This window comes from Caenorhabditis remanei, chromosome V (assembly GCF_010183535.1).
Source record: "Caenorhabditis remanei strain PX506 chromosome V, whole genome shotgun sequence".
NCBI lineage: Eukaryota > Metazoa > Nematoda > Chromadorea > Rhabditida > Rhabditidae > Caenorhabditis > Caenorhabditis remanei.
Window position 1 is genome coordinate 11554991 of NC_071332.1, and position 25387 is coordinate 11580377.

The following is a 25387-nucleotide window of genomic DNA, read 5'->3' on the forward strand; positions in this document are numbered from 1 at the left end:
GATGATCAAAGAATTATGAAAAAGAAGAGAAAAGTGAGAATTCTTTGTTTCTTCTTCTCACTTCGAATGGGGGTTTGTTGATTTTCACATGACTACTGTAGACTCACATTTCTAGTTCCTAATCAGAGAGGAGTAGGTCAAACAGTGGGTCAAAAAAGGACAAAGGGCAGTAATGATAGTTTTACAACAGGCATGAAAATGAAGGAAAGGGTTGGATAACTATATGTTTTTGTTTTTTGGACTACAAGTTTTTTGTTCTGTCACACCATTTTGTGCATTGGTATCATTTCCCGGTATCTTGAATGTCAGTTTTCACTTCTTATAGTTCATTTTTTGTTTTTTGATCCGGAAAGTATTCAAAAAGGCACTGACTATTAGTCCTGGACTTGGAAATTCGGAATCTTTTTAAGGTTTATGTTAACTCCAAACGGATAAACAAAATTTGATTTGTATGACCTCGTGGTGTGCTGTTTTATGGCACAAAAAATTTCATGAATTTCAAATTTTATGTTCCGTCGTTCCGGATTCCTCATTTTTTCTACAGAAGTCTTCTATATTTTTCAAATAGAAATAACATTGTTCTTGCCCCTATTATAGTACTATATGAAAACTGCTCTCACATATCCTTTTCTATACTCAATATCACTATTTTCATACCAGACTCCGTTTACCATGAATCCATATCCAACCCTATTTTCTTCTGACTCATGTAATTGAAAATTCAAGCAAACGACATTGGATTCTTCTTGAAGGCCATATTGGATTTGGTTCCTCTGACGGAGTGCACATGTTTCGATTAGAATATCTCTTTCTTGAATTTATCCGCCACAACTGCAATGAGAGTGGAGTCGTTCCGTTCATTCCTGAAACATGTGATCCCACCAGTAAACGCCCATAATCTCTCGTTTTATTGAGCTTTTGACAAAGGATCAGGTCTCAATTGACTTTTCTAGATTCGACATTCTATAGAAAGTGACCTTTCTCTTTCTCTGCTTCGTCACGTTTGCTTTCCAGCTGGTCTCTTACAGAATATGTTTTTATTGGTTCTACTTTTGATCTTCTGATGTTCTACATGAGTTCTGCTCTAAAAAGATAGATTTTCGTGCTGCCCAGTTCCAGCCCTTATCTCAAGGTCTTGAAGGATCTGCCCACGCTCTGTGCAAATGAGCCAAATCTAAAATTTACGACCACTTCATTCCGATTCTTTGTCCTCTCTTCTCTATTTCTCCATTTCTTTTTACTCCAGTTTAGTTCAGTGCAAACTAAGGTTCTTTTCATTTTTACTTCTTCTTTGCACCATCAGGGACATCCCTTTCTTCCTCTCCCGCCCCCATGTGTTTCTTCTTTCTTCTTTCCGTCTGAATTACTCTCCGTCTCTTCTTCTTCCTCCCATTTTCTTATTTTCCCATGTGTTGTCGCCTCCAAAAGAGAGAGAGAGAGAGTTTGTCTGATGCAATGCCGCGTTCATCGCTATCACCTCCCCTCATCATCTATAAGTCCCGCCCACTTTTCCATTTCATCGGTTATATAAAAGCGTTTATTGTATAGAAACGGAATAGACCATGTGTGTTATTCCTCTCTGTTCTCTTCTGCAACTTTTCTAGATTCTTTGAACTTTACAACGTGGGCGGTCCCTGTCTAGATACGGTGGTCTTCCAAATATTTTTCTAGTTTCTTTTTTGAAATTCTGATCTTTTGATACATTTCAAGTTACTCCTCCTCATATCTTTCAGCCAGCTAATGACGTTTGTTTTTCAGATTACAAAAGAAAATCCCGATTTTTGTTAGTCACATGATCTTTGTCTAATCTTCTAATTTCTTCCACTCCCCCTCCTCCTCCTGAGATGTTCTTTTGTTTGTTCAGGTTCTTTTAAAAATCAAGTCTGCGGAGTCGCAATTAGAGTGGTTTCCTTCCGAGACCGCCCATCTCTTGTGTCCATTTACGAGAAAAAATGACTCAGACATTCTTTTCATTTGAAAAAGTAGTGGATTATCTTATCAGAATTAGACCAATCCAGGCCTAGTTGATCGGGTCTGAGCGAGCCCGAAAAGGACTATTGCTTTATCTAATCTTCAAATAGCATTTGTTTTTTCAAAGCTCAAACTGATATTTTTAAGAGCTTTGCTTTCTTGGAAACATATTCCAGTGACTCACATTTCTAGAATTCTCTCGATTCCACTTTCTCCTCTCCACACATCTCCTCAATATTCATCTCATCATTCATCTCCATTTTTCTAGAAACCCCCACCCCCGCCCCCGTGGAATATCACTTCATTCACTAAAATGGAATCCCTATCTTCAAATCAATCACTCTGGATTTTCGGCTACGGAAGTCTCATCTGGAATCCTGGATTCGCCTTCTCCACGTCTCGAAAAGCCTATGCAATTGGATGGGCTCGTCGTATGTACCAAGGAAATACGTACCATCGTGGTGACGAGAAATTGGTTAGTAATTATTGTGTGAAATGGAGAAAACCGGGGGTTGTAGTTTTTAGAAGTCGTTGACTGGTCAGTCAGCAGTCATTTTTTCGTATAGTTGTTGCTCTCATGCACACACAAAACACATACGGAGGGAGAGAAGGAGCACTTCTCTCTTCTTTTTTTTTAGTTCTGGGGGGAAAGTAAAGCGGCAGACACGCGGAAAGCATGTGATTCAAATGCTCACTCTCTCCGACATCTATTCCTCTTTCACTTTCTCGGTGATTCGTTTTTGTCCTACCACCCGATGACGGGATGCGGAAAAATAATAATGATGGGGTCACTGATGAAAGAGAACAGAAATTTTATGGCATTTGAGTTATATAGAATAGAGGAGAAATCTATGAGAGAAAACTTTTGATGGGGGTGTTTGTGATAACTGGTAATTATAACTTTCCACGTTTCCAGTCCTCCTGACAGACCTCTCCGAATTGTATCAAAAACCACTCCAAACCAAACAAAGTGTATCATATTTCAGCCTGGACGCGTCGCCACCCTCATCGAAGAGTCCAACTCGTTTACGAACGGAGTTGTGTTCCGGGTTGATGGAAAGACGGCAATCGCCACTGCTGTCAAGTATCTTGAGCAGAGAGAGGTTGGTTTTTTATCTCGTTTTTTTACTAAACGAAATGTGAAAAGCAGCTGTCTCTTCTCTTTACGTCACATGACAAGAGGGGTCTTTTCGTTTTTTTTTCTTGCAATTACCTCCCGAAAAATGATGTACTTTGGATCCATCTAAATTCTTGAACCTATCTCTTAATTTTTCAGATTGACAATGGCTATTCATTCCGAATGGTTCCAGTTCAAATCGACTCCATCCATCATCGTCGTCGTCCTACTGTAGTTATGGCATTGACTTGCGTCGCCGATAAGCAGAACGAGCTGTACCTCGGACCGGATGATCTCATCAAAATGGCACGCGAAATTGTGACTGCCAAAGGATGCGCCGGACCGAATTGCGAGTGAGTGACACTTTAATAGACATAGGGGGAAGAATGACTATTATGAATATATAAGTTCCTAATTTTTCTTATTTTCAGATACGTGTTGAATCTGGCCGAAAACCTGCGAAAACTCTTCCCCAATGATGAAGACGACCACCTTTTCCAGCTTGAACAACACGTCAGAATGGCCAAAGTTCGGGCCTAAACTGCTCCGTTTCCACCCTTTTTCAAATTTTTAATGAGAATTTTTTTCTGGAGTTTCTATGAAATCTATGTATAAATTTAATAGGTACAATTATTCTTGTACACCCTCACATCGATTAGCGTCTTTTCCACGAGCATAATCTATTCCCAGATCCCAAGGCATCTTTCACTAATGCATTACATCCCTTTCCACTCAATTGTTCTTTCTGCACTTCCTAGGAATCACTTGTATCTTCTCTTCTCATGTATCATGGGTCCTCATTTCCAAAGTTTTCTCCTCATTCATAGCTTTTCAACCCAGTTTTCTCTATGCTTTACGATGGTAGTTTCTCATTGTTTCCCTTCTTGTCTCAATTCTTTCCCACCCATTTGCTTTAGATACGTGTACATAATACTTGGAACTTTTAAAGTGTATATTTACGTTTTTGGTTTTGTTGAAAAAACTGCAACGAATATGAAAATTATTTATAATTTCAAACTTTACGACAACAAGCAAAAACAACAGAACAGAGTTGAAATCAGAAGCTGCTAGTTACAATTCTTTATATTTTCAGCGTTTCAGATATTTGAAGCATGAGATTTTGTGTCTCACGGGAAGGATTCAAAATTTCAAAAAAAAAAAAGGATACTCAGATTTTGAACCGAAAAATTGATTGCTATTCTATCAGAAAGTTGAGGAACTTCCTATTTTTTTGTTGTTGTTCTGTTTTCCTTATTGTTTTTTTCAGTTCAAAAGCTGAAAAATTCAAAAAATCTATGATAAACTCTCAAAGTAAATACAAATTTTCCGTCCAGACAGTAAGTAAATAAATAAGTAAAAATATGATCGTTGACACTTATGAAATGACGTTTTTGCTGTTTGTTTTCAGGGGAATTCCCATCTTTTGAAGATCAAAATATTATCTTTTAAAATATATTAGTTGACCTAAATAAAGTTATTTTGAAATACCATTTTAAAAATAGATTCATCATAAATTATTAATGTATCGGATCGGAAATGAGGGGGAAACACGGGATGAAGAAGAGAAATATTGAGATGAATCATATGGAATTTATAGTTTTTTTCTGATTTAAATCAACATTATTGTTTACCTCAAAACCCGGTCAAACAAAATCATTCTGAAATATGCTCAGGGACCTGAAAATTCAGATAAAAGATAAGTGCAGATAAACAACTTCAGTGGTTTTTGATTGGTTCCGTTCAGTTTTTCTTCCAGTTTCCCAGCCAAATCATGCTATATCTTTTGAAAAATCCAGCTTCTTGCATCAGCCACCAACCGTAATTTCGATTTTGTCAAATGGTTAATTAGATAATTTAATTAACATATTTCGAATTATGACCTTCTCGGAAAGCATGCTTAACAATCGACCAAACGAATCATAAAGGGATATATTTGCACTCAATGATATTTCATAGAAATTGTCTGCTTCTGAAAATGATAATGGCCAATACAAAATGTTATTAATTTTTATTGGTAGTAACTAGAATGTTAAAATTCTCAAATCATACAATGGTTTCATGTTCCATAAAGTATAAAAATGCACTCTATCAGAATTGGAACCATCATTCATGACATCAACACCTAGCTGACCTAATCTTCATCCTATCAGAAACAAAACATTTCCTATTTTTGAATCAGTAGTATCTTATCTCCCTACTGTTATCTATAAATCAATCGAATACTTCTTTCCGATGGGGACACTCAGACACAAAACATCATCTAACAACGTGAAAAAAGGTTCGTTTGAGCCATTACCACCTCTAAATCATGTGCCAACTGACACTCAAAGACACCCCAAGTGTCGTCTGACCTGATTCTTCCCCTCTACACTCCTCAGTACACATTTTGTCATTTCATCGTTCGGTTGTGGTCGTCTCGGTCATTTTCTGTCCTATTTTATAGTTTGGTTCCTCTAGTTTTCAGTTTCTTTTGAAAAGGACACGTTCAGTTTGAAAAGTTTCTTGATTCTTGAACTTCATGGTATTCTTAATGTTTTACAGCGGTGTTTTTGATTTCCAATGTAAACTGTTTCGAAGTTTGACCTGAAAAGTTTACTTGTCTCATTTTCGTATTCTTGGCTGTATTCTCTTTAAATTTCAGACTTTATCTCAAATACATATATTTCAGAAAATGAAACCTCTCATAGTGATACTATTGATATCCATTTCACTCACTTCAATTCTCTGTCGTGATGGTGTACCATTCGATTACCTCATGTTCACTACAATCTACCCAGTTGCCGTCTGTCGTGCTGATGACGACTCTGTCCCAGAATCTTGTGAAATCCCAGATGGAACTCCACAATGGTCTATTCATGGACTGTGGCCGAACTTCGAAAATGGATCATACCCACAAAATTGTCACGGAACACCCAAACATTTCGATGAGAATTTGATCAAATCGATTGAGGATAGATTGATGTTAGTTCGGGAAAATCTAGACTTCTGAAACCTTTTTATTTTACAGAAAAATTTGGCCGAATCTGTATCCGAAGAAAACGATTCAATCATTCTGGAAACACGAATACGATAAACATGGAACGTGTGCTCAGAGTGAGAAGCTTTTTGAGTCAGAGCTGGCTTATTTCACAGAGTGAGTATTGAATGAAAATATAATGCAATACTTTAAAAATGTGTATTTCAGAGTGATGAAAGTTTTCGATTCTATTGATGTAGCCGGAGCGTTGAAATCCATCGGACCTTCTGACAAGAACATCGGAGGGATCGATTTGAAGAATTCGTTGGCTGGAGTGTTGGAAGGGAAAAGTTTCGAATTTAATTGTTTGAGAGATAAGAAGGTGAACATTGTGTGAGCTAGTCAATTTGCCAACTCATTCTTGTAGACCAAACAATATCTTCTCGGAGACATCAGAATCTGTCTCAACAAGGATCTGACACTGCGGGACTGCCCTGGACATCATGTTGATTCTCATCTGAACCGTGTCAGCAGATTCGAAAGATCTACCAGAAAAGGACAACGAGGACAACCACCACTTCCAAGTTTCCAGGTAAGTAGAGTTTACTAGGAAGATTAACAGACACACGTAGGATCATAACAACCAAAAACCTTTCATTTACAATAAAATCAAAATAATGACAGTTTCTTTCCTTTTTTCTTTGCTCACGCCTTGGTGAGATTTGCTCTATTCGACACAAGTAATCAGCGGAGTTGCAGTACTCTCTTCGTAATAAACCGGAGTCGAACATTCATCATAAACAGTGATAATTGAGTCACTCGAATCAACTGAAGGAGACTCGGAGAAATTGGCAAAGTTATCATAACTTCCGAATCTGAATGTTCCATTGAAACGAGAGTTTAACTCGTAAGGACGGTTCGACTTTCCTGATTTGGAACTCTGAAAATTCATGTTTCAAATATGGGAGAGTACTGTAGAGAGTATACCGATGTAGTCGACTTCTCAGAACTTATTCCTTTCTCAGAGCTTGAAACGGATGAAGTGTTCACAGATTTGATAGAGCTCATTCTTGAGCCCATTGATTTCTTTCCGACTCTTGGAGCTGTCAAGTTCATTTCTGACCCCGAGTCTTCATCACTAGACGGCCATGAACGAGTTGTGATAATGTGTGCAACGACAGGATTGCCACGACGAGTTGAGGATTGTTCATCGGAGAAGAAATGGATCTGAAAAGCAGACTGATGTTACTTTCTATTCGAGAAAATCATTAGTTTCATTACCGAAGATCCAATTGACGAAGAGTCGCTGGAAGTTGCCAAATCAATGCTGTTTTCATGTGATTTTTCAGTTGATAGTTGAGAACCAGACTTGGAACGTTTTGAATCACTCTGGAAAACGAAACTTTTAGGGAATGCACAAAAGTATTGTCTCTACCTTTGACAGAAGATTCTCAGCGAACTTCTTTCTGATGATAGATCTCAAATCAAGGCTATCAGCATCAGTACAGTCACTTGGAGGCCAGGAACGAGAACTAGCACTGGAAGTGATTGGTTTTATGGAAGATATCAGAGATGAATACTCGTTTCCAGAAGAAACCGTCTCGTTGGCCACGAAAAGATGCTGAAAAGTTATTCGTTTTTCTGAAAGAAACTAAGAGAAACTGACCGGATTCTGTGCAATGTAGTTGAGTGCTTCTCTTGCTTCTGCACGTTTTTCAGCGGAAACTTTATTCGGAAATTCGGCTTGATAAAGCTTGCGTTTCTCTTCAAAACTCATGTATTTTTGAGCCTTCAACTCGTCTTCTCTCCTGAAAAACATCGCCGTCGTGATTGAAGTTTTGAATTATTGGCGAGTCTCGTTTGTCTCGAAAACTCACAATTTCTCATCAGTTCCTCCGAAAATTCCAAAAATCTCTCCGATCATTTTTGTTTGAGTCTCGATCTCTCTCAGTCTTCGAACCTGTTCAGGAGGTCTTGGTTCTAAAAATAACAGTTTTGGAACAGTTTCGATATTGTAAGAACCCACGAGAAAGAGCACGCAAAGCATCAATTGTTTCTTGGATTGATTTCTTTTTCATTCTTTTGATACTGTTGATTCGCTGAATTAAATTTTCGGAACTAATATGAGTAGAATGAAGTTTATCGATTCGGAGACTCTAGAGTAATTCACGTGGAGGTTGGGGTCATTGCTTTTTATGAGGGGTGCACGTCTATAATTTATCTTAAAGTAACCAATTTTCTCATTTTGTTCAGTAGCCGTCAACTCTTCTAAACAATCACATCGTGTCATATTTTCAGCCCTGCCCAGCCGAATTCATCTACCTTCCACTGGAATCATCCGATGCTCCGTCATCTTCCTTCTTCGGAAACGTCTGGAATGCTATCAAAAATATTGGTCATTAAATTATCTTCAACTACTTCTTTTATTGTTTTTCTTGTATGCTTCTCTCTAACATTTCACCAAACTTTTAACTGTATTTTAAATATTTTTTCAACCATAATTAATAAAACAGTTTTTCCGAACACTGAATTTTTCAATAACTTTCAACCCTCCAATTATTTAATTGATCTCGTAGAAAATAGATCACATTTCAAGGAAAATAGATCAAATTTGATGAAAAGGGGTATTTAATAAAACATTTGCGCGCCAAAATCTCAATTGTTAACCAAAACTTTCTTTGAGTGTCTTCTTCGAATTCTGCAATAGACTTTCTCAGTTTTCGTTTAATTTTCCCATTAATAATCTTCGCACAGACGGTTTTTCCCAATTTATTTCATGCCTCCGTTCATTTCGCTGATTTTTTTCCGTCTTGAAGTTGCTTCTTACGTTCGCTGAATTTTGCTAACTTTATAGAATGAGAATACTTAATCAAGATGATCTAGGGTTCAAAAAATCAGTTTATCTGAATGCATTTATCATTGGAATTCGAGAAATCCAGTTCTAGTATTCCTAAACTTTCTCTGTCACTTCTTCTGACGCTTTGCTTTGATTGCATCTACCACGTGTTTCTGTACTTTATGTTTGTTATTGTCCCTTTTCATTCTTCCAATTTTTCTTCTCATCTTTTCCAGTTCTTTTTCCGTCTTCTTCAAATTTTCGGCACAAAAAACATCAGATTTGCCAACGATCTGTGCATATCCATTTTCCACGTGTAGATTGGCCGCTCTCCGAGCCAACTTTTCAGAGGAGGAAGACGATTGCGTTTCGGTCGGTTTTTTGCAATAGATTCAGAATCTGAAAGGATGTTCTTTCGTAGAAGATACATATATCGTTCATAAATGAGAAGTGTCTGTATTATTTCAGCCTGCGGGTCTCATGTGCAATTAGAATTGTTCGAAAACTACTGCCACCTCAATTAAGGCGAACGTTGCTAGAAGTGTTTGTTCACCTAAACGATCTTTTGTCTCGTCGTCCTCGTCTTCAAAATCTAGACGAGGATCCGGAGATCTAACTGAGACATTCAGATCGGGTTGTAACTCATCAACTTGTCTCTTTTGTTCGGAATCATTCTGCGTTATTTCTGATTCATCGTCGGTGGATACTCTGTCATATACTCTGATATGTCGATTCCAGCTGCCGCCCAGCCAGCTAGTAGAGGATAACGCTGCAAATTAACTTATAAATCATCATCGAATTAAGACATTGATTTTCAAAACTCACTCGACCAGGAACAATTGTATACTTCTAGGCATTGTTAATAAGTAGCAGCCGAATTCAGCTAGTAGAAATTCCTAAATGATAGTTTTTTGTTCAGTTCCGCGATTCTTAGATTTTAGAGTTTTACAGAGGTTATACGTAAATGTTTGGTTATGATAAATATTTTCCGGAATTTTTTGAATTTTTATCCTTCGCAAGCGTTAGAAGTTAGCTTTCCTATTCTTTCTCTGTGGTTTAATTCATGTTATCTCTCAAATATCAATTTTTCAGGGTTCAGACTCCCAGATCCATCTAGAATGAGTAATAAGAAGCTTGATGATATTGACGATTGTGAGCATAGGTTGGTTCAAAGCATACTTGTCATTTGACGGGCCGGCCCGGCGGAAAATTTTTAAAATTTTTTGCACCCCAAAAATAATTTTCAAGTACTTTTTTATCAACTAAATTCACTGTAGAACTAATAAAAATCATCAATTCAGTCGAATTTTGGCAGAAAATGCCCCAAAAACCACTTTTTCAAAAATTACTGCTGAAAAAAACATGTTTTTCGAAAGAAAAGTCGCTTCACTTGGCCCGGCCCGTGACAAGTATGGTTCAAAGTTTTTGAAGCAAAAACAAACAAAAAACGTATTTCAGTTCTCAAGAAGAATTGATGGATCAAAAAGAAGAAAAAGATCCCTTGCAAGAACAAGAACCTTCCACGCCACCCGGAGACTATTCGTTGAATCAGATTATTCGAAAGAGCATGAGTCCCGTCTATAGAACTGAGAGAGATGATGGAGAACTATATGAGAGTTACCACCACAATAACAATGATTTAGGAAGCATTAAACTCATGAAACAATTATCAAATATATGCTCAGAGATTGTGCCTTGTGGCCTTAAAGATGAAGTCCGTTTCAAACATTGTTCTTCTGTAGCCCAAATATTCTAATTTTCAGTACTTCCCGAGATCAAAAGCACAACGATCACTTTTCGGTCGGCCGCCAAAAACATCTCCTGTCGATAGAAATATTCCCCTGTCTCGTTTTGCCGAATTGAGGCGGTTCCATGATCTACATTCGAGCGATTCAGAAGAGGATTCAGAAGAGAAGGTGTCAGATGACGAAACGATGGAAGAAGATTATCAGGCACCAGCTGAGACAGCGGTGATGGACGAACTGATGGACGAGTTTCATAACGCTGTTGAGCTACCCGAAGATGAAAATGAAGAAGGAAAAGTACAGAGAAAACCGAGAAAACGCCAACTCTCAACTCAAGACGAAGGCGTTCAAGCCAAGCAACGACCACCAAATCCTCAATAATATCTTTTAATGTAATTTATTCCTATTTTGTCATTTTATTTATCACATCATGTATCTTTCATGTACCTACAAAAATCAGTTCAGTGTGATTCAATTTATTCAACAATAATTATGTAATCTACAAATCAGTTCCATTTTTTAATAATAAAATTAGTGAAATTACGAGACTACAGTACGGGAAAATCACTGAAATCATTTTTACACTTGATAAGAAACTTATAGAAACGACATCAACAAAGAAAATGTAATGTACTCCCGTTGAAGGGAGATCGTGAAATAGACAGCTGACATAAAAATAGCAAACAACTGTTTAGATTCTCACATCTCAGAAAATAGATAATATTCGGAATTTGCTAAAACTCAAGTTTTGTTTTCAGCCCAACATCATTTTGCAATCACTGATCAACAACACATAAAACTTCCGTTTTCCGGAAACATCACAAGAGAAATCATATTATTTCCAACCGGTCCTCATAAATGCTCTGTTTCTTGTTTTCATTACTTTTGAAGTTTGAAAATTATCAACTATTACTTTATTCTGTTTTTTGAATTATTCCTATTCTGGGAGTCAAAAAGAAACAACTTTTTTAATTTTCACTTCCCAGTTTTCAAGTGTTAAACGAACTGGAACCAGCCGTGAGCTGCATAAAAAACATAGGAGAGTTGTCTGAGGAAAAGAAGAAGTGAATTATCTCTCCCAGATGAGTTTGGTCTCTGTCGATCTTTTGGGTTTTGATAATTTCAAATAATAGCCCTGTTTTTATTTTGATGTTTTTTTTAATGCACATAGAGAAGACAATGTTACTGAGGTATTTATGTCAGTTTCAAACGTCTGAAACAGTTGAAAATAAAACACACCATTTATATGAAAGTTTATTTTCTTCTAACATCGATATCATAACGAAACGATGTGCTTACATTATGGAAAACTAAAAATAGTGTAAAATCTAGTACGAATTCATATATCATTTGAATCATAAATCCGAAGAGCTGATGCCAAAGTTCAATAAGCTCTCTGAGACTCTTAAAACTGACAAATCTGCGATATCCTCGACTTCGGGATCAGATTCAAAATCTTCTGAAGTCTTCAAACGATATACATAGTATGTAAAAGTATTGAAGTTCAAGTTTCAGATTTAGAATAAAAATATCAGAAATCAGTCTTTACTTTGAATAATTTCTGTATTGTTTCATTTCCTTAACTACAGTGTTTCTCATAAATTCGAGAACTTCCAATATTTCTGAATCAACGTTTATGACTACTCTTACAAGTCAGAAAAAGGATTAGTGTGCAAATTGCAGAACATAAAAATACCAACTAAACGGAGAAACCCTATTAATATTTTGATATTTTAATATTGCGGTTATTTTAGAATTTAAAAATGCGAAATCGACAACTGTTCGGAGATAACTGGACTTAATTCCCTTTTTCTTTATTGTTCACTTGAAAAACGCGCCAGAAGCAGACCAAGTCTTCTCTGAAAATCCAGACAAATTAACCTCTGAAATCTTCGGTTCAAGTCTAGACTAATTCAGAAAGTCAGTTTGAATTTATCTCAAATGCTTTTCGAGTTTCCTTATTTGTATTCAAACTCCGCCCACTTTTTCCCGTATAAATGCGTTATTTTCTGTCTAATTTTAGATAAACTTTTTCCAAAATTATCTTTATTGCGTCACAATTTTTATCCTAACTTAATTTTTTTCAGAAAAAAAACTCATGTTTTCCCTTGATCTCTTTTTCCGGGTATTATTCTTTTTTCTGTTTTCTGATTTAGTCATGTTTTTGTTGGAAATCTACAAACTCCACTTTTGAGGTTTCATTATTATTATTATTTTTACTATTAATCTTTAAATTTCAAATGTTAATCTGAAAATTGGGAATCCAGATTTCAGAATAATAACACTGAAAGTCACGGAATGGGAACAACTGTTTTAAATCAGTGAATCACTGAAACATGTACTATCTCATAGCGAATATTTTCACTTTTCTCTCTTTTTATCGCCATTTCATTAACAAATTTTCAACATGTTTCGGTTGTTTTTCTTCCATTTATTTTCCCAATTTTCCACCCCCCATTTTCATCAAAAAACGAGGATAAATGTCACGAACACGACTTGGCACTGCCATCCACGTGACGTGATTTTTGGAGCATTTTCAGAAGTGTGATGCTCCAAAAATCTCTAGAAGGCATCTTCAGGAGTTTAGGAAGATTTTGAAATAGATAATCTTGAGCAAGGATTTTCAGTGTTTCACTACTCACGAGGAGGATCATTTTGAAGTTTTCAGATATGTCTAGAGGTTAATACGTGGTTATAATTCTGGATTTCAGTTTTGGAAAGTGCGACCATATTGTGATATTTGGATTCTTTCAGGGAAGAAATTTTAGGTTTTAATAATATTATAATTTTCAATGAAGGATTTTTCTTGTCCAGATGTCAAGACGGTGAATCGAGTGATGTACCGAATCTCCAAAAACTTCCTACTTCGTTTCAGTTCACTACTTCTCAAAAATTACTTGGAAAACAATTTACTTCATCGAATAACATACTATTTGTATGTTTTTTCTAATCGACTATACTACAACTACAATTCCAATTCACGAAATGAAAAATGTCAGAAGGATTTCAGTAACCACGTGCTGACTTTAGCATGTTACATTGTCAGTTTAGCTCGTGACGTTCCATGTACATTTTGGAAAACAAGATGTTTAATGTAAGCCTCCAAAACTCTGGAATCAGAAGATATATTCCTCATAGTTCAGGGGCAGTTTCAATATATATCATATCCGGGGATTAAACTATGCAAATCTTTTCTCTTTTTGTGTTTTGGAGGTATATCTCTTTCTGTTTGAATTCCCTTTTTCAGCTTTAATCTGGCACAATGCCAAATCGACTACTTTGATTTTCTCATCGCCTTTCTCAATAAATCACTTGCTATACAGAAGTGATATCATGGAGTTTGTTGCAAATTTAATTAAAATCTTCAATAAAAATACAATTTATAGTCCATGACTGAACTTCATGATTTCATTTGATGTGAAAAAAGTGAATGATTTACGGTAAAACTCGTAGGGAGTGTGCAGTATAAAAGATGTGTAAGAAGCTGTTAGGAATATTCCACAGAATATTTTTCTCACTTTCACTAAGTTTTCAGTCTTTTTCCTATGGTGCCAACGAATGCTTTCCCAACACCCAAGAACTTCCAAAATACTATTTATTTCAACAAAACATATCCATATTTTGTGGCTTGTGTCCATGTGTCTGCCTTCTGTATTCTTTGTGATAAGTGACCATTACACATTTTAAGATGAGACACTGAATACTGTTTGACGAGTTGATGACATCTTGTGTTCGTCATTTTTGTATCTTCTGTTTTTTTCTAGCGGATGTTGTTTTATGCGAGTGCAGATGTGATGTAGACTTCGTAGGGGCGGTACCAACTTGTACCAGCACTCATTTTCAGATTCTTTCCCTTTTTTACATATCTTATCTTAATAACATTAACTCTTCGGTCATATTCATTGTTACCTATTTACTGGAACTCCTTGAACTTCTGAGAACATGTTTTGATTCCAGTACACCCTTCTTTTCTCTTTTTTCCAGACACTCCTCACATTGTTTATTTCATTAAAAATTTATTAACCCTCACCCCCGTATTCTGACGTTCCTAGTACTCTTTTGCAAGTCTTTTGTAAATTTCAGAGAGAAACTCTTCAATTGAGAAATGAAAAGTCTTCAAAATATATAGTACCGAAATATTTCCAGAAATGTCTTCCTCATTGTTTTTTTTTGTTTCCTTTCGGAATATTATCTAATTATCTCGTGCAAATCCACCCCAAACCCATCATTTTTCTCATTTCACCATATTTTTTTCTGGTTTTTCTTCTTCTTTTTCTGCTTTTACATATCCTTATTCTCCCCATCTGACTCCGCCCTTTTTTTCTCCAGAATCGTTCAACGACCACCCCTTCTACGTCTTCTGAAGGCCCTTCTTTCGACTCCTCCTACTCATTTTATACTTTTTCCTAACTCTTCAGGAGTGTGGAGACGATGCGTGTCCTTGCTGTCGTTCTTCTTCTCATTAACGTCATCGGAGCGGTTTCATCGTTTTATATATTGAGAAGTAGCAGTCAAGGAGGTAAGACTTTTCATTTCGTTTCGGGGAATTCCATGTTCAAAATAACGCTAAATTTTCCGAAATTAGAATGTATTTTGTGGTTTGAAAGTTTGAAAAACTCCTAGTCTATTGACTCTGAAAGAGTTTTATTCTACATTTTGTTTTTCATATCAATATTCACTACTTCGTTAAAAACTATGAATTTTTGTTGTGATTCTGATCAGATACCAACACAGACAAACTAAAGAAAACTTTTGTATACCAGACCTTATCCAGGTACATCTTAATCTCACTACCTACTTTTTCTGTTGATTAATGCCATTTATCAGCTATGTGTCTGTTTCTAAAGAATTAATTTATTCTCGGTGTCTGAAATTTTTTTTTCTCATCATTTTTAAGAATTTTCATTATCTTTCCTGCTTTTTGAATAGTTATAACAAAACTGAAAATCTCAAAATGTTCCCTGCTTGATTTGATCTTCTTGAATCGTACCATTCCTAAAAGCTCCCCTCGCTTTTCTTATTCACTTATCATATCTGCGCAACTTTTTCAATGTTCTAATTGTTGATGATATTAAAATCATTCCTAGATCTTTTTCCAGATACCCTTTTAACTACTTACAACGTCACATCCCTATCTTCTGTATCTTTGAACTTCATCTGATCTCTCTCATTCCTTTTTCTCGTTCTCTCACTCAATTTAATTATAAATTGAAATTAAATCCAGCACGTTCTTCTCCGATTAGAATGTGTGAATTGAAGTAATAATGAATAAGTAACAGCCGAAATGTGTTACGTAGGCGACTCTTCTTTTTTCTTCTTTTTCATTCTCCAGAAGATGTAGAAGAATCTTTGGAATTCTAATTCAATTTTTATTCCCCAAAGGGAATTCAATCACGTTTTTCTCAATCTCTTCTCTTTTTCTTCTTCCGGCTCCCATTTTCTCCATTGAAACAAAACTATACACCCATTTACAACCTCAGAAGAAAAATCATCTGACGTCTCCTTTCAGATGACGTCGAGTCGTTGGGAGCATCATTTCAACCCGTTCCCTATATCTCTTTAAACTCAATTTCCGAAACAAGTATGTGGTGGTTTTGGTGGGGGAGTAGAAAAAACAAGAATATGCACCAAAAAACTCTCTGACATCATCATCACCATCACAGCTTCAGTTTCCGAATCTGAATCTCACAACCTGATTATCGTATAGAATTGTAGTAGGCGTCAACGAGCTCTTCTTCTTTCAGAATTGGCCAAATTTCTGAAAAGAGATTGGGCTAGTTATCTCCGACTCATAGCATTACAAATTGAAGAAATCTTCAAAGTTAACGGTTAAAATACTTCCGCGATTCAAAGAAGACGAATAATGATAACTTCGATACGAAAACCAAGCAATTAATTAAAAAAGAGACTACCAAATTATTCCAGCTCCACGTTTCCAATGGTACTGTTTTTCAAAATCAAGATTCGAACTCAATTTATTTTGTTCTGATGTATCGACACGTTTTGATCATTCCATTTTTTAATCTACTCTTGACACTTTTCAGTCTTTTCGATCGAAATATCTTCTACTGACCATTTCCTACTTTCCACGACTCCCAATAAACTCAATCATCAATTTCCTTTTTCTGCATTTTCGTTTTGCAAAATTTAAAAGTGACGCTAGTTTTTTCTTTTTTCGGTACGGATGAGTAAGTATTCAGAGGGAAAAATATGAGTTTGCAGGATCTTTCGGAGTAGAATTAGTCACCATTAGAACTGTCAAATTCTGATATTTATTAGTTTTGTTTGTTTACATGAAAACCATAAAATCATTTTCAGACCGTGTCAACAGTGTAGTTTGGCTTTTTTCTAAAATCTGCACATTTCTACTCTAAAATAATTTTTATTTTTACTATGAGACATTTCTGTTGCTGACACATTTCTACTACGTGTTTATTTCTGTCTCACCCCACTCAATCCAAAACGAACACATTCACAGAATACATTATTCACAGATTTAACTGATTCATCCAAATTCCCAAAACTATCAAAGATTATATTACTCACGTTCTCCCGAATATCCAGACCCACTTTCCTTCCGGAAACTTGCATCATCCACACAAAATAACAACAAAAAAGGAAATTGCACGAGTGCAGAGAGGGAGAGGTAGAGGCGATTTACCCACTCACAATAATCCAAAATCATTTATTTATGAGATAACCTGAAGGGTCTAAATGTGGGTGGACATGATGCGATCCGAAACTTTTAGAACAAAATATGAAATGAAAAAGGTAACTTTTGATGTAATACAAATTATGGGAATAACAGGGACATGGAAGCAAGTTTTTAAAATCTTCACCTAGGCAAATGCCCCCTTTTTATCGACCTTCAAATTAACTAAAATTTTGCTTCAAAAAGACAAGATGATAGAGGCTTACAGTAACCCAGCATCACGAAGTGTAGATCCCTTGTTTTCGTTTTGAATCTTCTAATTAAAATCTCTAATTTTCAGAAGACGTCACCGACTCATCCCCTTCTTTGATCCGTCTTCGTCGCAGTGGAATCCTTTTTGGAAAACTGGCGAGGAATTGGGCGGCCGATGATAAGAGAGTCGTGTTGAGGCCTCTTGTTGAGTACGAACCGGATCCTTGGCATTGAAAGCTTGAAAGTTTAAATTTCTCTTTTTGTTTGAACATTCTGATGATGATGATTGTGGCGATGAATAAATTGGTTTCATGGTTTTTTAATGGTTTTTAAGAGAAATAATAAATAAGTCTGAAGACTAAACAAAAGTTAATCAAAGAGACTAGGAGGAATAGGCTCGCAGCTTGTCCACATTGAATAAAGAGGATATACATGAGTTCGGGTACAAATTAGGAAGAATGAATCTAGGAATGTGCAGAATTAGAAAAATATTAAAACACCTGAACCTTCAAGTACAGGACTACAACTATTATTGCCGACTGTTAACTGGGTTGAAATAAAAAAAACTGGAAGAAGTCTTGAGATCGCTCATATCGAATGAGAAAAGTATAGTACGAAATTATTTCAAACAATTCGTTCTGGCATTGAATCAACTGGAAATACTTCCTTCTCGAAGTGAAAATGTCAATTATGAAGTCATCAGACAATTAAACTTTGCCCTTTTTTCGTAATGAATTAGTTATAGTTCTGGTCAGTCGGAATTAGAAATTGAAAGAGATGAAAAAGTTGAAAAGACAAAGATCGGGGGAAGCTGAAGGTAATTTCGTGGTGTTTCAGTAGTGAATCCAACTGCAGTTTCTGTATGATAGGTTTAAGAGCTAGCTACAATTTGTTTCAGCGTATTTAGGTTTTTTCTTCCATAAATATCAACCATTTTTCAGATTAATTCATTTCTTGGAAATTTTCCGATCATGTCAAAAGTCGTGAACGAGTTCTAAAATCTCACCATCAAGTTTCCACAAACCACATCCAAACTACAGATTATTGAGTTTTTCTCTTCTAACTCAATTTCAGGTCATGCATATTTCAGAATCATTTTGTTTTCTTATTATACTTGCATATTACCACTCAAACCCAAAAAAGTGGGTGAAAAACTCAATTACATTTTTATTATCACATGTTTTCTGTTCTCCGCCACATTACAATGGTTGCTGGTGCCTAGTCTACCATTTCTTCATCCCACTCCTTCTTTTGTCTTACTGCTTTTTTTGTTATTTTCGTTCTCTATTTTATTGAATTCAAAGAAAAAATGAACAATTTGGAATCAAAACTATCAATTGTCGTTATTTCAATTGGTACATTTTCAGCAGTTTTCAGTGGAATTTTGGCATTTTTAGCTTTGAGGTAATGTTCTTTTTTGTCTTTCTGTCTGTCATCCTTTATATAATGAACATCAAAATGTTCAGTTGGTTCCTAACTTTTTGTATCCTTGTTTCACTTTCAGAATCCGCCCGACATACTTATCCCGTTATCAACACATTCTCGTTGCTATCGGGCTAACTGGTTTGATCTACAGTGTATGTGAAATATGTACAGTACCTTATTGGTATGTATCAGACGGAGATTTTGTGCTTTTCGCTGTGGGACCCATTCAAAATGGGCGAATCGCTCAGAACATGTTACTGACTTTTGCGATCTCTTTCATGCAGTCTTTATTTTTAATTTCTTATTCTTTTATCTTCCAATATGCTCAGGTTTGCAGGTGAGTCGATTCTTGTTTTTTTAAAGCCAAACAATATTTCATTCAACAAGTTAGTACTTATGAAACATTAGTGAGTTTGATGCAAAGTTTTTAGATTTATGAACTTCTCCCAGAAGTTCTTTGCATATTCCGGAAATTCTGTGAAAATAATATGAAAACAGTAATTATTGACAAATGTTGTTACTTTGAAGCCAAATATTAAAGGTTCTATGATCTGCGAGGTTCTTTGAGGTTCAAGAATCATATAATCTTAAGATCCCTGTTCTGAATCAGAAGACAGGGAAATATTGGAACGAAGGAAACTCTTCAAACCTACAAAAAATGAATCAGAAGAGTATATAAAATCTTCTGAATTTGAAAGAAGTTAGGAAAATTCAAAGAGATATCCCAGAATTCTCTGCAGGGATACATTCTTGTTTCCTCGTCAGTAAAACCTTAGTTTCTCTGAAACTGGAGTGATTCTTATAATACAAAGACCCATCGAATACAGTTTTTCAAGTATCTATTTTTTTAATTGTGACACAGAGACGTATTTGAAAACAAATCAGCACCATACACTTTGAATTGATGTCTCGAGTTAAAAATTATAATTTTCAGATCCGAATTGATGCGAAAATCTCCTAATTTAATATTTTTAACTCCTATAATCAATATTTTAATAATTGCCGACTGGCTTATCGCTGTGACATACTGCTTCACTCCAACTGATGAAAAAATGAAGAAAGCAACCACTTTTGTATTTGAAAACATGAAAATCATATTGAAAGGCAGAGCGTTTCTGGGATTTTCACTGGATATCCAAAAGAGTGACAGCCTTTTTTTCATTTTTATTTTAAACATGCTGATTCTGTTTGTGATTCTATTCTTTTGTATCGCGTATTCCGCAAAACGGATTATTTCAAAAGTCTCTTCTGATTTGTCAAATCGAAATCATTTCTCATCAATCTATCGGTTACTTCTTGTTCAGTGCATCTCACCGACAATTTTCATAATATTTCCATGCACATTCAATATGATAACTGGTGTTTTGGGTATCGATTTGGGCGAAGTAAGTTATTTTTTCAATACGACTGTTTTGGGAAACATGGAAATCATACTTGAGCTGAAAAAACGGTCAGAGCACTGAAGCACATTAAAAGTCAAAAAGACCACCAGTTTCCTTTAGTTTTCGATATCAGAAATATGAAGTATCACTAAATTAACGATGATGAGAATTTCCTTTTCACAAAGATGTGCATGAACCATATCAATGACTATTCTTACAATTACTCCATTTAAAAAATTGGCTGTTTTTCAGACTATCCCATTCATTCTCGCTTCACTCCTTCCAATGTATCCCGCTATAAATGCAATTTTAATTGTTTGGCAAATCAAGGATTATCGGAACTTTCTGTTCTGTTGTACTCAAAAGAAAAGGAGCAACTCAGTGATGATGGACCGAAGAAAATCTGTAATGATATCAATTTGAGACGTTTTTGGAACCATCATTTTAATGAATTATTTCGTTCGCTTTTCGATTTGAATTTTAGAGATGACAATATTGAATTTCAATAATCTCATCTCTGCTCTGGTCATCATTTCTCAGAAATCCTTCTTCAATTATTCAATTGAAAATCATCAAATCGGAAGAACCGGAAACGAAATGACCGGACCAAACTCTAATTCCAATGCTTTGAATTTGAATTCGAAATCAGAATCTGATCCCAAAATTTCCTCTTTTGACACTACTTTTTAGTTTCTCATATATTTCTCATATATATTCCATTCAACCATCATTCCTTCCTCGTATTTTATTATTAGATTCGAAAAATGTTGAAATTGTTGAATGATGTTATAAAGAGTTTCAGAGAATGATCTCTAATCCAGAAATATTGTGGTCCGACACTGCAATTGATAAAATTAGTGATGTACGAGAGACGTGTCTATTGAGGTTTTAAACCGTATTATTTGCGATCATTTTGAGTTTTTCACTTTCTCGAATACATCTTTTAAAATTTTTTTAAAATAAATTACATCTGCAATCCCTTTTCCAAAAATAAAAACAACAACAGACTCACAAGATTCATTTTTGGTAGACACAAATATTTCGAATTAAAATTCGAGAAATTTGGAATGGGGAGGACTGATTTGATACAACAACACAAAATTATCGAACTTTTTAAAAGATAAATACAATTGAAGCGAAATTAAGGTGAGAGGTGGAAAATAAATTAATTCACTGCGAAATCTTGGAAATTAAACAAAACAAAAAAAGAGAAAAGAACCGAAAAAAAAGTTGAGAGCACTATATTTAGAGACGGCCGAACGAAGTTGTTGTAATTTTAATGATGAAGTTATTTGCGGCCGAAACTGAAAAAAGAGCAAAATTAGAGTGGATTCTTTTCAAAGGTTTTGGAGCAATAAGGAAATACATTAGTTTCAAAATTGCTCCATCTGCTTATGTGAAAGGGTACTTCAAAAAGTTGTAAAATGTTTCTTTATTCCAAATGTGTTCCCAATTTTAAACTTTTGATTTTTAGTTCCTGTACCGGAAGACTAGGTCATTCAAATATGTTCCTCTCTCTTTTACATGTTCCATTACCTACCGTAATCGTTCAGCTCCGTTGAGAGAGGCGACGAGAGAGTCGGTGTTGAGTGCACGCTTGATTCTGAAAATATACAGTATTCCAGAGGATCAAGTTGTTGTATTAGAGATGTCAGCTCCCAATGAGAACTCAACTCAGTAACCCTGACAACCGACCATATCAACTACTTGATCTACGCAAGTTGTATTCCTGAAACAACGGCGGAACGTGCAGGTGAAAACTTTTATAATCGTCATTTAAATTTCAAGAAAGTCATTTAATTTCTATTTGGGTCCTTTCGATTTCTATTTATAGTAGGGAGAGCGTCTAGTTGTAATGCACCTGTTCCCATCTGTTCCGAAGTCTTATAATTCGGTTCAGAATGTTAAATGAACTATATGAAGTGCATCGGAACTTACAGTGCATATGGATAACGTCCTTCCTCGGAGTAGACGTATTGATCAGCAGATGGGAAGATTTTAGTGCTGAAAATGAGATGGATGAGAACTGAGAATTCATTCTATGAAACATTTGACAAGTCCAGTCAAGATCAGAAACAAAGAGATACCTAGATGAAACCTAGAAATCCTTGCTCATTAAAGTTCAATAAGGGAAAATAAACTTTAAAATATGACGTGATACATTCCAATTTCAAAGAAAGAAGAGGGTGTGGATGTAAATAAAAACATATGAAAAGAGCATCCTTCAGACGTGGAAAATAAGATTTTAAATTTCCGGTCAAAACATCGTCATGCTCTTTTCTTTACGGATCTAATGAAATTAGAAAGTTCATGGAAAAATTAGATTGGAGAAGGAAGATAAACTTAAAGATAGCATCACATTCCTCTCACTTACTCCTGATCAGAAAAATAGTTCAGAAGTCTGACGGGTTGGGACTTCCGTCTAGAAACATTATGTATGCTTTCTGGAAGTGATAACTCCCTCTAAAACCTCCCCTCGGAAGTTCCGTGAATCAAACTCACTTGTCTTCCCACGCTGCTGGGTCCGATCGTTTACCGTAACGGAGTCGTCCAGCGTTGTTGATTGCCGACGCAAATGTGTTGATGTCGGCTTTTTTCTCCAATGGGAGGGCAAGGACACTGAAAAACTTTCGGTTTGGAAACGATCTTGTTCAGAGAGATCAAAAACTCTCTCTGTGAGACCTGTTTTGAAATCAGATAATCTTCACAAATCGTTCCTGACCATTTCTAATTAGTCATACCCTTTCAAAAAGCTATTACTCAAAAGGTTTTCATTCAAAATTCGAGGTGTTTACCCATGAGATCTCTCATGAGAAAAAACAGTAATCCTTCTTCGACATAATCTTCTTATTCAGGTGTTCAAAGATGAGTAAACCGTTTCCGCTTTATTCGTTTATGTGACATAATTTCGAGAGATAATCCCTTTTTAATTTTGAAAATTTCGAAGAAAAACAGGAGGGCCACTTGGATTTTAAGTTAGTACTAGAGCTTAGCTGTGATCAGGGGTATAATGACTGTAGCAGACACAGAATTTGTCAAATAAGGATATTATGTGTCATGTGATTAGGGATAGTCACGAAACTTTAGAGATATTTTCTGCATTACATACTTTCGATATTCCAGGAGCCTTGGTGTTGTCTTCCAGATTCATGTTACCGTAACCTGGACAAGAAGTCCACGCTTCACATCAGAGTTTTCAAACTTTACAAAGCAAGCATGTGTACAATCCTCGAAAACAATTTTTCAGATGCTCTATTTCTAGACGTATGAAAAACTATTAAAAATATCAGCTGTCTTTAATTCTTGAGTCATTTCTGTTTGGAATAGTAACTGGAAACAAGCATCCAGAGTAAGAGAAGAAAGAAGCTTGGAAGCTAGGCGAGAACATAATTCATTGCTCCGATGGCCCTCAAAGAAAACCCAGAATGATAACTAGAGCTGATTCAGACACAGAGATCCCAAAATCATTCCAGAAACCCAAACCCCGCAGTGCCTTTACTTACCTTTCACTCAAAGCGAGGACCACCAAAATCAGAGAAACCAAAAATTTGAACTGCATCATTATTTCAAATAAAAGTGAGGAAAATTTGTGTGTATGTATCGGGTGTCGAAAACAGAATGAGCTCTCTTCTCCCCTCCCCTTCCGTGCTCGCGGAGCCAAAAGTGGGCGGAGTCTGAGTGGTAAGTGCGCGCGGCGTCGCGGCAGATTGCTTCTAGCCACCGCGCTCGTTCTTGCCACGTCATTTCTAAATTAAATGGGTGGGAATTGAATGTGTTTAGAGAAAACGGGTTACGGTATTTTTATCTACTATACGAATTTAACGGAGAGTTTTATGAGCTTTTTAGGGGAGGAATGGGTTGAAAAATAGGTACCCAAAACGGAAAAATACGAGAAATACCAATTAGATGAGAACCCAATCGAATTAGTTATTTGCGGAAAAAATAGGAAAAATATTATAAATTTCTATAAAAGCATCTCATCGCGTCATTTTATTGTCAAAACAACAAGAATTATTGTTTTCCGAAAAAGAAGAATTTTTGGGTAGGCAGGAGTGGAAACCGGAAATTGGATGGTGAATCCACTTTACTATAAGGTCGTTCTAGAGTATGATCTGATACAGACCATGACAGATGATTTCTGAATCCAGGAGGCATGTTGTTACATAATGGGATGTCAAATATCTGTTCAGGGTTTGGCTGATTCAAGAATCTTCAGAAGAATTGAGGATCGTTGTCCGATATATAGCCCCATAAATTAAACTGACAGTTTCAAAAGCTTCAGCCTATGGGAGTTTTGTAATTCCCGCTTGTAGTGGCCGAAAACTTACAGTATGAGCCAACTATCACTATTTCTAGGACATGAATAGAACAGTACAAGGACTCAGGAGCTGTCATTTGAAGATACCCCTCGACTCCGAGTTAATTAACGGCTTCGTTTTGACCTACCTGATTGAGAGAATGATGGTGAAGAAAATGATCAATTCTGTAGTGAAGCTCTGCATTTTTGTATGAGTTTGTGAGTAGGGGGTTACCTGAAACTGGAATTCGTGTAAAATGAGACCATTCGAGAAAATTCAAAAACGGAAAAAAGAAGAATAAAATCGTATTCAATGTTGAATATTAATGAATGAAGAGATCTTTTTGTCGGACGAGACACGGAAAAACGTACATGTTGATTTTAAATTCAGATTTTCGTTTCTTTTTTTGGCGATTCTCATCAAAATTAATATTCAGAAGGTGATGTCAACCAAATAACACAATTCGTATAGAAACATTTTCAAAAAATTAAAGAAAAAGGGCATGGGAACTTATTTTCAAATATTGGTAGACTATAATTATGGGAAGATTTTAGTATAGTAAGTCGTCATTTTCTGATAGGAAAGAAAGTCTAGAAAAGTATTCAATGATAAAATTCAGACTCAAACAACATTAAAAACAGAAACTGTAGTTTTAGAAGTAGTAAGAAACAGGAGTAATCCAACAAACCCAAACGGCAATCCGAGGAAGATATCAATAAGAAACAAATATTTTCAACCTTTCTTAGTTTTCAA

The 25387-nt window shown here is 35.8% G+C and overlaps 6 protein-coding genes across 6 annotated transcripts; 4 read left to right on the forward strand and 2 right to left on the reverse strand.

Moving 5' to 3' along the window:
- Positions 1-2284: 2284 nt before the first annotated feature.
- GCK72_019103 (uncharacterized protein) lies at positions 2285-3628 on the forward strand (the record flags this gene model as incomplete). The annotated part of the gene is made up of 4 exons (XM_003115849.2): positions 2285-2446; positions 2958-3074; positions 3248-3441; positions 3520-3628. The coding sequence occupies 4 exons, from the start codon at positions 2285-2287 to the stop codon at positions 3626-3628; spliced, it is 582 nt and encodes a 193-aa protein (XP_003115897.1).
- A 2131-nt stretch (positions 3629-5759) lies between these two features.
- Positions 5760-6654, forward strand: GCK72_019104 (uncharacterized protein; the record flags this gene model as incomplete). Its single annotated transcript, XM_003115592.2, has 4 exons — positions 5760-6049; positions 6096-6221; positions 6273-6426; positions 6472-6654. 4 exons carry the CDS (start codon positions 5760-5762, stop codon positions 6652-6654), a joined length of 753 nt encoding a protein of 250 aa, XP_003115640.2.
- Positions 6655-6771: 117 nt separating this feature from the next.
- GCK72_019105 (uncharacterized protein) lies at positions 6772-8122 on the reverse strand (the record flags this gene model as incomplete). Its single annotated transcript, XM_053732878.1, has 7 exons — positions 6772-6984; positions 7032-7271; positions 7326-7433; positions 7480-7665; positions 7711-7852; positions 7922-8024; positions 8071-8122. 7 exons carry the CDS (start codon positions 8120-8122, stop codon positions 6772-6774), a joined length of 1044 nt encoding a protein of 347 aa, XP_053581791.1.
- Positions 8123-9998: 1876 nt separating this feature from the next.
- On the forward strand, positions 9999-11006 carry GCK72_019106 (uncharacterized protein; the record flags this gene model as incomplete). The annotated part of the gene is made up of 3 exons (XM_003115759.2): positions 9999-10042; positions 10339-10594; positions 10644-11006. The coding sequence occupies 3 exons, from the start codon at positions 9999-10001 to the stop codon at positions 11004-11006; spliced, it is 663 nt and encodes a 220-aa protein (XP_003115807.2).
- Positions 11007-15056: 4050 nt separating this feature from the next.
- GCK72_019107 (uncharacterized protein) lies at positions 15057-17763 on the forward strand (the record flags this gene model as incomplete). The annotated part of the gene is made up of 2 exons (XM_003115246.2): positions 15057-15144; positions 17618-17763. The coding sequence occupies 2 exons, from the start codon at positions 15057-15059 to the stop codon at positions 17761-17763; spliced, it is 234 nt and encodes a 77-aa protein (XP_003115294.2).
- Positions 17764-21872: 4109 nt separating this feature from the next.
- GCK72_019108 (uncharacterized protein) lies at positions 21873-23895 on the reverse strand (the record flags this gene model as incomplete). The annotated part of the gene is made up of 4 exons (XM_053732879.1): positions 21873-21939; positions 22275-22340; positions 22839-22955; positions 23840-23895. The coding sequence occupies 4 exons, from the start codon at positions 23893-23895 to the stop codon at positions 21873-21875; spliced, it is 306 nt and encodes a 101-aa protein (XP_053581792.1).
- Between the last annotated feature and the right edge of the window lie 1492 nt (positions 23896-25387).